This window comes from Talpa occidentalis, unplaced genomic scaffold (genome assembly GCF_014898055.3).
Source record: "Talpa occidentalis isolate TD23 unplaced genomic scaffold, MPIMG_talOcc4v2.1 talOcc4.9, whole genome shotgun sequence".
NCBI lineage: Eukaryota > Metazoa > Chordata > Mammalia > Eulipotyphla > Talpidae > Talpa > Talpa occidentalis.
The window spans coordinates 28,645,006-28,660,227 of record NW_023605305.1 but is presented as its reverse complement, the minus strand read 5'-3'; the positions used below and the strand labels follow the sequence as shown (position 1 = coordinate 28,660,227).

Below are 15,222 nucleotides of genomic sequence, written 5' to 3'. Positions count from 1 at the left end.
TATATACACACATATAAATTCTCTAAAACCTTGGAGAAACACTACTAAGAGTATATATCTCTTTAAGAGTAGTAGTGAGGGGTCTCTCCAGTGGCCCAGTGGGTTGAGTACAGCGCTATGAAGCTGTCCGCAACCTCTGCAGTGCTGGTTCAATTCCTGCTGGCCAGGGAGAGGCCCACAAGGTGAGGCAGATCTCTCCTGTCTTGCCTGCTGCTCCCCTCAGCAGTGTTTTCAGTCCGTCTGCCTGTTTTGCAACTTGCTCTGTCTCTGGTGAATCCTCTCACCCTCCCACGCTTCTGGCCTGTACCCCAGTTCTTGTATAAATAAATCAATCTTTAAAAAAAAAAAAAAGAGGAGTAGTAGTGAATACATTGCCTATCAGATTTTCTCTGAGAAACTGCCCCTCTCCAGTTCTCAGTAGCATCAGGCCAACTGACTACTTATTTGCTTGCTTCCAGGGGTGTCATGTGACTTACTCCTATCCAGTTAGAGCATTCCATCTAGCTGGATTCAATGGTTAGTTCAGAGGTGAGTATGTGACCCAAGCTAGGTCAATGAGGTTGAACTCTCAGAATTTTTCTGCAGTTATGTGGAGAAATTTACACTCTGATAGACAGAGATGGAGTTGCTAAGTGGGTGGAATGTAGACCTGGAGCCACCTGAGGAAACATCAGAGGGGAAAACTGAGAATGAATGTGGTTCCTGCTAACATTGTTTGAATACCTCTATTTATGGTTGTGCATCAAGTGAGACTGCTTAAGTGACTTCAGAGAATTTTCTGCCACTTGCACTGAAAACGTCATCCTAATAACAATAGTGATACTAGACAATATGGGGGACTTCACAACCTGAATAATTTTGCCTGATTACAATAAAAGGTGAGGACAGGTAACATCACACATGGGGTAAGCACAAGCCATGAAAAGATAAGATCTTCATTATTAACAAATTCAATTATGGAAAGCTAGAAGCATTCATAATGCTTATGCTAATCAAATCTCTTCCAGTATTGCAAAAGCCTTTTGTGCTCTACCTTTGGCATTATTAGGACAGACCCAGAGTATCAATTTAGAAATAAGCTTAAAATTTACAAGGAAATCAATTCCCTTATTCCCTTGGCCCCTTTTGAGAGTTAAAGGTCTTTATAATGTGTTGAACTACTTAATTCAGGCTTGTCCTAGCAGTTGCTGGCCCATGTTTAGGAGGTTAAATTTTGAGGGCATGAGGCTAGGTACAATGTTTAAAAAATGAAGAAGAGGACCTCCCTGGTGGTGCAAGGGGTTAAGATGTAACCTATAAAGCTATCCGCAGCCATTGCAGCACAAGTTCGATCCCTGGCCAGGGAGCAACCCTCATGGGACAGCAGACTTCTCCTGACTCTCCCGCTGCTCCCCTCAGCAATGTATGTATTTCATCAATCTGCCTATTCTGTTCCCCACTCTGTCTCTGGTGAATCCTCTCACCCTCCACACCTCTGGCCTGTACCCCAGCTCTTGTATGCATAAATAAATAAATCTCTAAAAAAACATTAATTGAAGGATACTTGCACCCTTATGTTTATTGCAGCATTATTTATAGTAGGCAAAACATGGAAATAACCAAATGCCCAAAAAATAGATGACTGGATCAAGAAGATATGGTATATATACACAATGGAATACTATGCAGAAATCAAAAAAGATAAAATAATGCCATTTGCAGCAATATGGATGGAGCTAGAAGGGATCATGCTCAGTAAAATAAGTCAGAAGGAAAAAGGAAAATATTGGATGGTTTCACTTATAGGAGGAATATAAGGGAACCAAATGAGGGGCAATAATAATAATAACAATAATAATAACAATAAATAATGTTATTTATAATAAATAATAACAACAATAATAATAACAATAAAAAACACAACAAAACTAAACAATAAAAAGACAACTACAAATCAGAGACATTCTGCAGGGGAGGGGGAGAGAAAGAGACCAGGGCGAGGGTGGGAAGAACACAAGGGACTATGGTGATGGTGCACAGGTGAACTGGTGTGGAAATTCTATGGGACTACACCTGAGAACAGAAAGCAAACATTGTAAAAAAAATTTAGTTAATTAAAAAATTATGGTTTATTGGTTTGATTTATAACTTTTTAAACTCAGAATATTTTTTAATTTTAATTTCATTTTCATTGTATTTTTTTTCAGGCTACAATAGTTTACAGCACTTTATATGATTCAGATGTACCTCTCTGCTACCATAGTCCTTTGTGCCCTCTTCCCCTTTTGTGCCCACCTGTAGAATTGGTAGCCTCAACTCTACAGTCAGATTTCTAGATTTTTTGGGGGAGTTTAGTTTTGCTTTTGTTTTGTTTTGTTTTTATAGTCCACATATGAATGAAGTCATCTAGTATTTGCCTTTCTCCTTACTTCACTTAACATTATCCCTTCTAGGGGGGTCTCCCTAGTGGCACAGGCAGTGGAGCACAGCGCTATGAAGCTGTCCGCAGCCTCTGCAGTGCCGGTTTGATCCCGGCTGGCCGCAGAACAACCCACTTGGCGCAGCAGACCTCTCCTGTTTCGCCTACTGCTCCTTTCAGCAGTGTATTTCGGTCATTCTGCCTGTTCTGTTCCCCACTCTGTCTCTGGTGAATTCTCTTAACTCCTGCACCTCTGGCCTGTGCCCCGGTTCTTGTATAAATAAAATAAAATCTTAAAAAATAAAACTAAAAAAACCTCCCATGATCCCTTCTAGTTCCATCCATGTTGCTGCAAATGGTAAACTTGCATCTTTTTTTTAGCCATTGGGTTTATTTATCAAATCTTAATCCACACATCTGTTACTGGGCATTTTGGTTATTTCTATAACTTACCTGTTATAAATGGTGCTGCAATGAATATTAATATATATATCTTCAATTTAGTGTTTTTTAAAAGTGTAAGGTTATAGTATTTATTTCCAGACCTTTCTTGTTTCTTGATCTGGGTCTGTATAACTATATACTTTCCTCTAAGTTCTCTTAGTACTGCTTTTATTTTCATTTTGCTCCAAGTATTTTTAGATTTCTCCTTCGATTTATAATTTTTAAGCATTTTGATAGATGGAAAATGAGTCTTCATTTATATTCTTATTTTGTTTGTTTAATTATGCATAAAAGAGCTGGGATATAGGCCAGAGGTATGAAGGTGGATGAGAGGATTTACCAGAGATAGAGTGGGAGCAGAACAGATCCACTGAAATACACTGCTGAAGGGAGCAGAAGACGTGATAGGAGAGGTATGCTATGCCATGTGGGTCAGCTCCCTGGTTGGGGATCAAACTCATGCTGCAGTAGCTGGTGATAGCTTGACAGTGCTGAGACGTCAACCCCTTTGCTACCCGGGGATTTTGATCTGGTTCCTACCAACATTAGGGGTGGGCCCCACCTTAGAACTGAGGCAAAGTTGGGTCTTAGAGGCTATAGACTCAAGAAATTGACTGCTGCTTGTGTCCTTTCCATTCCTCATCTCTACTCCTTTCAGATATTTATTTTATCTCTCTTTGACTTTCTGAATATTGGCCACATTTGCAACTCAGCTCTCATGGCGATGATTTTGCTATGTTTTGGGGGGTATCCAGTAGGCATTTGGATAGACAAGAGATAGGCTAGGGTTGGTGCTTTAGGAAGCTGAAGAGGGTGCCATCCAGAGGTCTGAATGGGTGATTAACTTTTTTTTTTTTTCAGAGGCATGATACCCCCGAAATTTTTTTTTAAAGATTTATTTATTTATTTATACAAGCACTAGGTTATAGTCAGAAGCGGGGAGGGTGAGAGAATTCACCAGAGCCAGAAACAGAACAGGCAGAGTGACGAAATACACTGCTAAGGGGAGCAGTGGGCGGCAGGAGAGGTCTGTGCGCCATGTGGGACCCTCGCTGTAGGCCAGGGATCGAACTGGCGCTGCAGAGGCTGTGGTCAGCTTCGCATCCCAGTGCTCAACCGCTGCACCACCAGGGGAGGCCCAGGGTGATTAACTTTTAAAGGGAGGAAAAGACAGGCTTTCTCAGAGAGGAAGGCAAGGAATCAAGGTTGTATACAAGTTTATAGGCTCTAGAGGGGTGGAAGTGTTATGTCTGTTGGTCTCTGAAGTAAAACATGAGGTCATATGTACTGATCTGAGGTTGGAGGGTAATCATTTGAGGTGAGTGGTGAAGGTGTGAGATGATAGCAGAAGCACATTCAGGAAACAAAAGGAATCCCAGAGACGAGCCTACAAGAAGTTGGTAAGCTTGGTTTTTCCTTTCTTAAGACCACTGCATGAGTATACCAGAAGGAGGACTGTGGGATTTGGCTTTGGCAGGATGACTTTTTTGGAAGGACAGGAGGGAGAGGCAATTGAAAGTATTGGGAAGAAATGGTTAAAAAGGTCCACCTTGGGTTAGACCTATGATTCCTAGTATTGAAGTTAGTCTCTAACAAAATTTCATTAGTGAACACCATAGTTAAATTGATTTACAGTCATTTCTTGGAAAGGAAGGTCTTTTATTTTGCAATTATATTCTATGGCTTGACATAGAAATGTCTTTTTTAAAAAACTAATGTGGATAAATTCATTTCCTAGGGCTATCATAATGAATTACTATGTGTAACAAAAATTTATTCTTGTGGTTAGGATTTATTCTCTGACAGTTTTAGAAGTCCAAAATCAAAGTGTTGGAAGGATTGGTTCTTTCTAGAGGTTCTGAGGGAGAATCTAGTCTATGTTTCTCTCCTAGTTTTTGGTGGTTTTAGTCAATTTTTGATATTCTTTAGCTGTAGATACATTTTCCAACTATCTACCTCTGTTTTCTTGTTGCTTTCTTCTGCTCTGTGCTTCAAATTTACCTTTGCCTTTCTTTATAAGGACATTGGTCATTGGATCTAGGGCCTATCCTAAGTCCAGGATGATTTCTTCTCAAGATCTTTAATTTATATCTACAAAGATCTCTTTTTCCAAATAAGATCACATCCAGAGCTTTAAGGGGTTAGGATTTGGACATAACTTTTTTTTTTTTTTGGGGGGGGGGCATCATTTAACTCATTGCAAAAAAAAAAAGAGGTTGGGAGAAGGATCAGAGACAGCTGCCTGTGAGAGTTGAGATTTCAGAGAGGGAGCAGTTTGTTCATACAGTATTGTTTGCAGGGAGAATTTAGGAGAAACACCAACCCAAGAATACTGACTTTAGGAGAAATACCAACCCTAATATACTCTAGTCTCCTGACAAGGAAGAAAAGGGGCAAATTTGAGTTGTAGCTAGAGGACACAGCCAGAAGTCAATGCTGTAAGCACAGGAGTGTGAGGTTAAGAATCAGCAGTCAAGGAGACCAGGAAGGTGCTAAGAAACAGAGTAAAACAGCTGGAGAGAAAAGACGAAGAGGGTAACGAAGGGGGCTATCTTGCCTCGCTCTTATGGTCTCAGGGAAACCAATTTAAAACTCAGTTTAAAAACACACGGGTGCGGGGTTGGGGGGGAGGCCTCTCCCTGGTAGCACAAAGGGTTAAGTCACAGCACTGCAGCATGAGTTTGATCTGATTTGCAGCCAGGGAGCTAACCCACATGGTGCAGCAGACCTCCCCTGTCTCACCTCCTGCTCCCCTTAGCAGTGTATTACAGCAGATCCCCCTGCTCTGTTCCCCACTCTGTCTCTGGTGAATCCTCTCCCCTCCCACCTCTGGCCTGTACCCCAGCTCTTGTATGCATAAATGATAAATTAAAAAAAAAATAAAAATATGGTCAATGAAACTGTTATTGCTTGTTCACATAAGTCTCCTTTACTGGATGGTGGGCTTATCAAGGATAGAAATAGTATCTTACTGAGTACTCAGTGCAAGATCTCACCCATGGAAGGGACATAGTTGAATTGAACAGAAAGTGCTTGTTATTTTATTATTATTATTTTTTTTTGTGGGACCCTTGCCAGCAGCCGGGGAATGAACCGGCGCTGCAGAGGCTGCGGGCAGCCTCACAGCCCAGCGCTCAACCACTGTGCCACCAGGGGAGGCCCAAGTGCTTGTCATTTTGTACTGTTCTTCCCTTAACTCTTCTTCCCTTAAACATTTAATAAATCTACTTATAAGTGTGATTATCATGTTACACATTTGATATATATGATAACCACTTACATTTTTTGTTTATAATATGAAAGTATATTGCTTTTAAATATATGTTTTCAGTATTTTAGGCGTCTTTCCTTAGTCTTAATATTACATAATTTAGAATTTGGTACATTGGTACTGAGAGGGGAGAAATAGGATCCCGAATGAGGTTTAGCAAGTAATAGTGGTCTTCACTGAGTGTCTCTTTTGCAAGAAGCGTAAGATGAACAGAGTAGGGCCTCCCCTGGTGGTGCAGCAGTTGAGCCCTGTGTTGCGAGGCTGCCCATAGCCTCTGCAGCGCTAATTCGATCCCCAGCCACCGGGCGAGGGTTCCACAAAAAAAAAAGAAAAGAAAAGATGAACGGAATATAAGGTACTCTCTAGCCTTGAATTAAAACAAAGTCAGTGTGGTTTTTCATATTCTCAGAGCTAAATGACCAGACCTTTTACATTCCACTGTACTTTTCTTTCTCAAACGGTGACCTTTAGTCCCTAGAGGTTGCATAATTGCCCCAGATTTCAAGAATGATGCTCTTGGTGTCTGGTGAGGCATTTTTGTATAATACATAGATTTTATAATTTTTTTTTTTAATAGAGGCATTATTTATTTATTTGTTTGTTTGTTTATGCATGCACTGGGTACAGTCAGAAGCACGGGAGGGTGAGAGAATTCACCAGAGCCAGAGCAGGGAGCAGAGCAGGCAGAAGGACCGAAGTACACTGCTGAGGGGAGCAGCGGGCGGCAGGAGAGGTCTACGCGCCATCTGGGACCCTCCTCCAGTGGCCGGGGAGCAGCCGGGGATCGAACCGGCGCTACAGAGGCTGCCGGCAGCTTTGCAACCCAGCGCTTAACCGCTGCGCCACCGGGGAGGCCCTTTATAAAATATTTCTAAAGGAGGCTTTTGATTTATTGTTCATAGAAGCAAATAAAATGCTATTAGTTTAAAAAGATTTTTAGGGGCCTCCCTGGTGACGGAGTGGGTTGAGCGCAGCGCTGTGAAGCTGTCTCCAGCCTCTGTAGCACCAGTTTGATTCCCGGCTGGCCAGGGAGATACCCACATGGTGCGGGATACCTCTCCTGTCTCGCCCACTGCTCCCCTCAGCAGTGTTTTTGGTCCGTCTGCCTATTCTGCTCCCTGTTCTGTCTCTGGTGAATCCTCAGCCTCCTGCACCTCTGTCCTGTACCCCAGTTCTTGTATAAATAAATAAATCTTTAAAAAAAAAAAAGATTTTCAAACCAAAATTGTCTAGTATAGGAACCAAACTGGTTTAGTTCTTTAACAATGAAATAAATAAGATAGCTTTTACATTTGAGTCCTGTGGTATTAAAGGGTGATTATTACAGATTCCAGTAAAGAAGCATGAACTACAAATTGTTCCAAACTATTGAAATAATGACCACAGGAAGTGAAAATACTTCTAAGCCCTATATGGTGTTACATTTCAGAAATGAGCTGGGATGGAAAATGAAACCAGCTTCTCTTTCCGCTGCTGAGTTTTCCTGAATTTCCTACAGGCTGCTTGGAATTTTGCAAATAATTCACAGCTGATAAAATAAAAAGGCAGCAGAACTGAGTATCTGTAGTGAGGACCCAAGAGACAGACAGCAGAGAGAAGGGTTATCATTTGCCCCTCAGAGTCCTGTAACCAAAGAACTATATAATTGTTGGATTTCGTGTTGTTCTTTTAAACAAATGGGAATCAGCTGAGGGCCTACAAAAAGGATTATCAGGGTCACTGGAACTTTTCTGCTTGAGAACCTTCTTGGGGAGTTTAGTTTGTTTTTGTGACTTTTGCTTACTCATAAAAGAACGTTCACTGACAAGCCCTCTGTGCATCAGGAATGATGCTGGGCACTGATGATTCCAGGACACATTTTCCACCCACTAAGAGTTTCCTAAGAGGAAACTCCTAAAGTGGAGGCAGGGGAGAGATAGACCCGGAAACACACTTTAAAAATGGTGTGCAAAGAACTGTGCAGATGCCAGGACAGGGTGCTCAATGAGTGCAGTTTGCCAGATCAGAAGAACATAGGTGGGAGTTTGCCACTTTGTGGTGGAGGACTTGGTGTGGAAGAAATATTTCTACTGTTCTAAGAATGGCAGTCCTTCAGTATAGCTAGTTCTTAGGAATGACAGGAAGAACTATGTGAGGAGAGATTGGAGCAGTAGGCAGGGACAAGATCTTGAAGCCTTGAATGCCGAGCTTTCCTGAAGGTAAATGGAATTATTGTGGGTTTATGCAAAGGAGTTCAGATTTTTCACTTAGATCATTCCTCTAACTGTGTAGAATATGAACTAGAGGAGGCAAGGCAGGGATATTATGAAGAGGTTGTTGCAGCTAAGTAAAGATGATGACAAACTCTTTGGTCATGTGATTTTTGGGTCAGCTTTCAATTAAATTTTTTCAGTCTTGGAGCTAATCTTATGGACTGGGGAAATCGAGAAGTAAAAGGAAGAAAGCAAGAAGTTTAAAATACCTGCATATAAGTTTGGGGTAGCCCAAATGACACCTGATCTAGGGAGACTTTTTCACCTACATATGGCCATAGATCATCACTGTTTTGGGGGCTCACCCAGCATTTTGTCAATCTCTCTATTATAGAATTAATCACACTCCTGTAAATATTTCTTTTTGGGGTCCTCCTCAGTGGTGTTGGGCTCAATGTTAGGCATTATGTATTATTCATTTTTGTATCCCCAGGGTTTGAAAACATCAATAAACATTCACTAAGTGAATGAGAGGGAGAAGGAACTGTGTTGCATGGTGGATAAGGTACTGACCTGGCTGTCAGGAGTTGGGGCTCTAATTCTGGCTCTGCTCCTAGGTTACTGCATGACTTTGAATAAGTCCTCTCACTTCTCTGGGTTTCAATTTCTTCATCTGTAAAATAAGGATAAAAATACAATTTTCAGGGTAATGGACACTAAATGAGGTTACAGAGCTTATCAGCTGCCTAGCCTGTTTGGCCCTGCCCTTGGGAAACACCCAGGACTATTGTTCCTACCATTTGGATCTCATTTGCTCTCTATCTCCTGGTGAGTGAAGCTGAAAGCTGTAGCCTTGATGAGGGAAAGTTTTCAGCAGTGACTTCTGTCCATCCAAGTGGTCCCTGTGTTGCTAGAAAGTTGGACATGAAAAAGAGGGGAGCATGTTAAGAAAGCTGTACAAGAGAGGTTAAAAAAAATGCAAATGCCAAGTAAAAGGAATACCATTCTGGGTCTGCCTGGTGGCACAAGGGGTTAAGCCGCAACCTATGAAGCTGTCCCCAGCCACTGCAGCTCGAGTTCGATCCCCAGCTGGGCAGGGAGCAACCCTCATGGTGCAGCTGACCTCTCCTGACTCGCCAGCTGCTCCCCTCAGCAGTGTACTTCAGAGTCTGCCTGTTCTGTTCCCTACTCTGTCTCCAGTGAGTCCTCTCACCCCCCACACCTCTGGCCTGTACCCCAGTTCTTGTATGCATAAATAAATCTTTTTTTTTTAATAAAGGAATACCATTCTGAAAAAGATAGAAAATCATGATTTTAGAAATCGCTATCTCAATAGATGACTGAATTCCCAGGTAGGATGTCTTTCCAGAATATCTACCAGCCTTGCTCTATTTACATTGTAAAGCTACTTTTTCCTCAAAATGTGATACATTCCCAATTTATAAGGCATATGATTAGGGAGTTTCTGAAATCTCCAAGTGATAATTTGTAAAGTTTTCTTAGAATTCCACTTAAGTGAGCTTAGTTAGCGCACAGCATTGGCTTTTTCCCAAGACAGTGGTCAAGGGAAAATGATAAGAAAAAAACTGGGCGTGGGGGGGAGGGGAATTGAGGCCAATAATCCTTCCCCAAAGGCCAAAATCAGCTCTGGTGTTTAAGTGAGTGACCTTAAAAAAAATAATAAAAGTGTGTTTCCATTTTGCAAGGCTTAAAAAACTATATTGTGTGCTCAGATGGCACCTTTAATCACAAAGAATTTGGCTGAGTTCCAGGCCAATTCTGCTGGTACAGAGAGCTCTGAGATCATACCCTATATTCAGTGCACAGAAGAAATATTTCATCCATCTCTGAAATGAAAAGGGGGAAATGGAGCATATTTGAACAGTTTTATACCAAGACCATACGGGGTGAAAAGTGAAGGACGTCCCATCCATTTGGACCTAGGAAAGGTACTATTAATTCTAAGTACTTAAATGGCATTTTTTTTTTCATTCTCAGAGTATTTCACCATAAATTAAGCAGCTTGCATAAATCTGAAGGCAAGCTCCTATTTCACAGATATATAAATGGAGGCAGATGGATTTTGTGATTTACCTAAGACTACTTTAAAGAAAGGCAGGGAAGAGGCAAAGGGAGAAAAAAGCAGCTCCCGAAGTAGCAGGTTGTAACCCAGGAGTTTGAGCTTTTAGAGCTGAATTTAATCCATACTGAGGCCAAATATAATCCTCCAGGATGGAAGCGGTCCAGGACACCAGAGCTAACATTCTCTGCCTTTGCCAAAGAGCCTGAGGCAGTTCGGTGACAAGCAGATAGAACCTCACTTCTATTTCTCAAGTGAAAGAAAGTAAGGCCGACATCATGTGATAGGTACTGCCCATCTTTGCAGGGCCCTGGTTCAAGCCCATGAGAAGGACGTGTGCTTCTCTTTGATTCATCATTGCTTTTGCATTAGTGCTATTTTTTGGAGGTGTCCTATTCAAAGGTTTATTTTAGTTGGAATGTTGGGTCATACAATTTTAGGTAGCAAGGTTGAATGACAGCTGAGTGCCAGTGTTGAGCAGATTATATACTGTGATGCTTCTTCACTGCATCTCCCGAAGCCTTAGCTGTGGGAAAGGCCTGGGTGATTGCTCTATGTATTAGAGATTGAAACCCCATCAGTAAATAATGAAAAGCGATCCAAGCTAAAGCTGCTGTGGAAATCTGAAAGCCATTATCTTTTCCACACTTCCTCTCTTCACCCTCATTTTGTTTGGGAATGTATGGGGACACCTAAGAACAAAAATAAGCCAACTTGCCCTTGACTTATTGTCCTGCCTTTTGAGTTATCAAATGTGAGTACTTCTGGCTCCCAGATATGATGAAGTAAAGAGAATGCTGGGAAGCAAGCCATAATTAGAGCTGCTCTTCCGGCATCTTCTATTCTACATGGAGGAATGGTTGGGGACATTCAAATGAACGTGCCTGGCCCCGTTGATATGGTTTCTGAATCACATTTGGGTTTCAGAAATGTCAGGGAGCAAATATGTAATAATCCTCACGAATTTTCTCGGCTAAACCTTGTCCACCCTTTCTTACTGTTGTTTTTTTAACCCATGACTCTATACACAGTTCATACACGTTTTACCTATCTGCAACTAACCTGTCTCAACTCAGAGCACCTTTAAAGAAAGCAGAAGCACTTTAGGAGAGGAAACGTGGCAACTCTTTGCAGGCACCAATCAATATCGCAGAACCACTAAGTATAGGAGGTTTTGCTAGGGCTTAAATCTGGTTGTCAACCCAAACACAATGGGCTTTGTTACTCTAGTGTAAAAAGGAAATGGAGCAGTTTTTGGCCTCCCCAGACTGTATCGCAGGATGGCAAATTTCAGACGCTACATTCACCAAATCTGCTTTTCCCTATTCAGAGTTCTCCAGCAAGTTAATTGGCTGTTTTTGAAATGCATGGCAATATTCAGCATTTTCACCCTGAAGCCTATCATAGTTTTCAGCTTTCCACATGCGAAGGGCTGGGCATGTGGAAAGGGATCGAGTTGGTTAGAATAGAGCCCTTTTGGCAAGGGATCCCAGCACCTGTGATTTATTATAGAAATCACACACGCACGCTAATTGCAAGTCGTTGCTGCTGCTCCCCGCCCCCCCCCCCCCCCCGCCTTGAGTTCTCAAGCCAAGGGACCCGCAGCGACACCTCAGTATTTCAAGTGTGGGGAGTTACTCTGGGTTCGAAAGTCCTTGGGCGGTAAAAGCAAAGGAACTGCGAAATACCTCGAGAAATGACCATTCCAGGAGAAAAGTGGAGCCTGCGCTCCCGGACGGGCCGGAAAGGGTGCTAGGGCCACGGCACATCTCCCTGAGCTGCAATGGTCCTGCAAGCGGGGTCCGGGACCTCTGCTTTATTTGACAACTTAGCGCGGTCTGTGGGTCTGTGGGGAGGGCCGTCCCGGCACGGGGAAGCGGTTTGAGGGAAGGGCCGTTCCGGCACGGGGAAGTGGTTTGAGGGAAGGGCCGTCCCGGCACGGGGAAGTGGTTTGAGGGAAGGGCCGTCCCGGCACGGGGAAGCGGTCTGTGGGGAGGGCCGTCCCCGGCCGCCTCAGGACCAGAAGAACGCGCGTCCCGCCGAGTGACGGCGCGCGCCCCGCTCGGGCGCCCCTCTCCCGGGCCGTCTCCGGGCAGAGGTGCCTCGCGCCCGCGGTCCTCCCCTCTCCTCACTCGTCCGGGCGAGCCGAGCCTCAGCGGGAGCCCCGCCTGTCTCCGGGCAGCTTGAGCCCCCGAGCGCTCGCCCAGCCTGTCAGTAACCGCCGTTTGCGCTCGCTTTCTTTCTATTTTTTTTCCCCCCTTTTCTTTTCTTCCCCCCTTCTGCCTTTGTCCCGCTTGGTAACTGGGCTCTGACCAATCGCCGCCTCACCGGCCGGCGCCGGGTGGCTCCTGATTGGCCCGCCCGGGGCGCGCAGCCGTCTCCCGCTCCCCCGCCGGAGCGAGGCAGACAAAAGACGCAGGCTCCGGGGTCCGGCAACCGGGATCGGCCAATCACAGCCCAGCTTTTCCTCGCGTCCCTCTCCTCGCGCGCTCCGCTCCCTCCCCGCCTGGCGCGCGTGCTCCCGGCTTCGACTCCTGGCGAGCGGCCAGCGCCCGGGCCGTACCATTCTCCCCGAGGCTGGGGGAGAGGCCTGAGGGGTCAGCGCGGAGCCGAGGGCTAGAGAGAGGTGTAGAGAGTGGAAGGCCGAGATGGAGGGCAGTTTTCGGAGCGCTTTCTTCGGCATCTAACCGAATCCCCAGTGCGCCGAGGCGGAATGGCGTGGAAGGGGCTGTGGGGACGCTGGCTGTCCCCCCCTGCCCGGCACGGCTGGGTGGCACCTCAGCGGGGGAGCGTGGGGGAGGGGGACAGTGTCCCCCCTCCGCGCCGTTAAAATGAAACTCTAGTGGCTGGAGTCCGGGCAGAGCGAGCGTGAGGGGCGCGGGCTCTGGCGGGCTTGCCGCTGCCCGGCGAGAGCGCCCCGCGGAGCGGAGCTGCTGGACTCCCCGACGGGCCCCCTCCGGAGGCTGCAGCGCCCTCGGTTCCGAGCCCGACTGGAGCCGAGCCCAAGTCCTGACCCCTGAGGGGATCGCTCTCTGCAGACCAGTGGGACCCCGAAACTTGAACGCAATACCCAACCCCCTTTTTATGCCCGCCTTTGTCACTTCTCCACCTTTCTCCCAACGGCCCCCCCTTTTTTTTTTTTCTTTTCTTTTTCTCCATTCTCCCTCACGCGAAGGACACAGAAGTGGCTTCCGCGGAAAGATCTGGAGGCGGTGGGAGCTTTTCTCTTTGGACAACGACTGTGTAGAAGGGATTTTTGGGAAGCCTCGTTTTTAACACCTCAGCCCTCCTCCCCTCAAGCCTCCCTGTACCTCTCTGAGGAGGAAAACCCATAAATTGAAAGTTCGGGGGGGCATTTTGCTGGGTGCTGTAGAAAGGACCCGGTCCTCGTCCTGGTAGTTGGCTGGACTGGTACCGGCCTTTGGAGATCCCGAAGTACATTTCCGTGTGGGACTTTTGCAGATATACATTTTTAGATTTTTAAGTGTCAGATTAAAAAAAAATATATATGCTTTCTATATATCTCCTGACGACCTGCCCCTGACAGCGCGATGTACAATACGGTGTGGAGTATGGACCGCGATGACGCAGACTGGAGGGAGGTGATGATGCCCTATTCGACAGAACTGATATTTTATATTGAAATGGATCCTCCAGGTACTTGGGAGAAAAAAAAGAATCTTGTGATGGGTCTGGTTTGTGCTTAACAAGACGTTGGTGGTGTTTTCAGGGCAGAAGTATGCTGGGTGCGTTAGGCTCAGGATGAGAGGCAGATTTGCAGTTAGAGCTGCAGTAAAACTGCTGCTGTTTTACGCGTTCAAAGTTTGCAGTTAGGACCCTGATCCTATTGTCCTGCGAGGGTGGGGGTGGGGGCTGGAGTGGGGGTGGGAGGAGAGACCCGTTTCTTTTACTTCTTTGCCTTTGCGTGTCGTTCAGGTTTTTGTCGAGCTCCCCCCACCCCCTTTTTCTTTTTTTCAATTAAAGATTATTCTACCTGCAAAGGATGCTTTATGTCCCAGTCAGTCTTCCCCTTTGGAGGAATTCTTTAAATTTTATCATTTCAAACATCTGTCCCCTTTGCTTCGTGGTTTTTTTTTTTTTTTAACCTTCGTTAACTTCTGAAACTGGGTTGCTTATGTGATTATTCATTTAAGATCCCCCCCCCCACACACACCTTTTTTTCTTACAGAAACCAAATGCCGGTTAGTGATTTTCAGGGATTGGGCTTGCTTAGTCAGTCATGGCCTCATTCAGAGGTTTTTCTTCTCAGAAATATAGTCGCTCAGAGATCTATGTGCCGTGTTTTATTACTCTTTAATTTATGGTGATTTAACTTAATGTGTGGGATAGGTTTAATATAACTTCAGTTCTTAAAGAGTAAAAAAGGAGAAACCTGCCTTTTTGTGTGTGAATATATGTGATGTGTACATGTAGATGATAGGCTGGAATACATATAATGTATACATATACTGTATTTTTAATTTAGAGCTTTGTGTGAGACCCTTACAGACATTTTGTGTATCTGGTAGGAAAGGAAGAGGAAGGGGAAAATGGAAAAGTTGGATGATTTTTTTTTCTTTAAAGTCTACCCCATTTTATGATTATTAGCTGTCAGATTTTCAAACCCTGGCTACAATTATAAACATTGCTTTATGTAATGATTTTGAATATGTAGAAGGCCTTTGTGACTCCTTATTTTGTTGAGGATGAACTCCTTATGTGTTTTAAAAATGTGTTTTAGTTAATAAATTGCGTGTCATTGGGGAACCTCATTATTATAAGACTGTAATTTTGGAAACGTTTGAAAGGATTTGAGCCCGTGGAAGTGTAATGAAGT

General features: G+C 44.4%; 2 protein-coding genes across 3 annotated transcripts in view; one reads left to right on the top strand and one right to left on the bottom strand.

Moving 5' to 3' along the window:
- Window positions 1-12,397, bottom strand: part of TSPAN1 (tetraspanin 1) — a 40,532-nt gene extending 28,135 nt beyond the window's left edge. Inside the window, exons 1-3 of one of the 2 annotated variants that reach the window (XM_037501079.2) lie at window positions 12,074-12,397; window positions 9,103-9,215; window positions 8,879-8,978 (exon numbers count right to left, since the gene is read on the bottom strand). The gene's annotated coding sequence lies outside the window, so the exon portion shown is untranslated. The remainder of the gene's footprint in view (window positions 1-8,878; window positions 8,979-9,102; window positions 9,216-12,073) is intronic. The other variant, XM_054691285.1, reaches the window with a different exon arrangement.
- Window positions 12,398-13,232: 835 nt separating this feature from the next.
- PIK3R3 (phosphoinositide-3-kinase regulatory subunit 3) overlaps window positions 13,233-15,222 on the top strand; it is a 60,991-nt gene continuing 59,001 nt past the window's right edge. Inside the window, exon 1 of the mRNA XM_037501078.2 lies at window positions 13,233-14,042. Coding sequence (XP_037356975.2) covers window positions 13,937-14,042 — 106 coding nt within the window. The 5' untranslated portion in view covers window positions 13,233-13,936. The remainder of the gene's footprint in view (window positions 14,043-15,222) is intronic.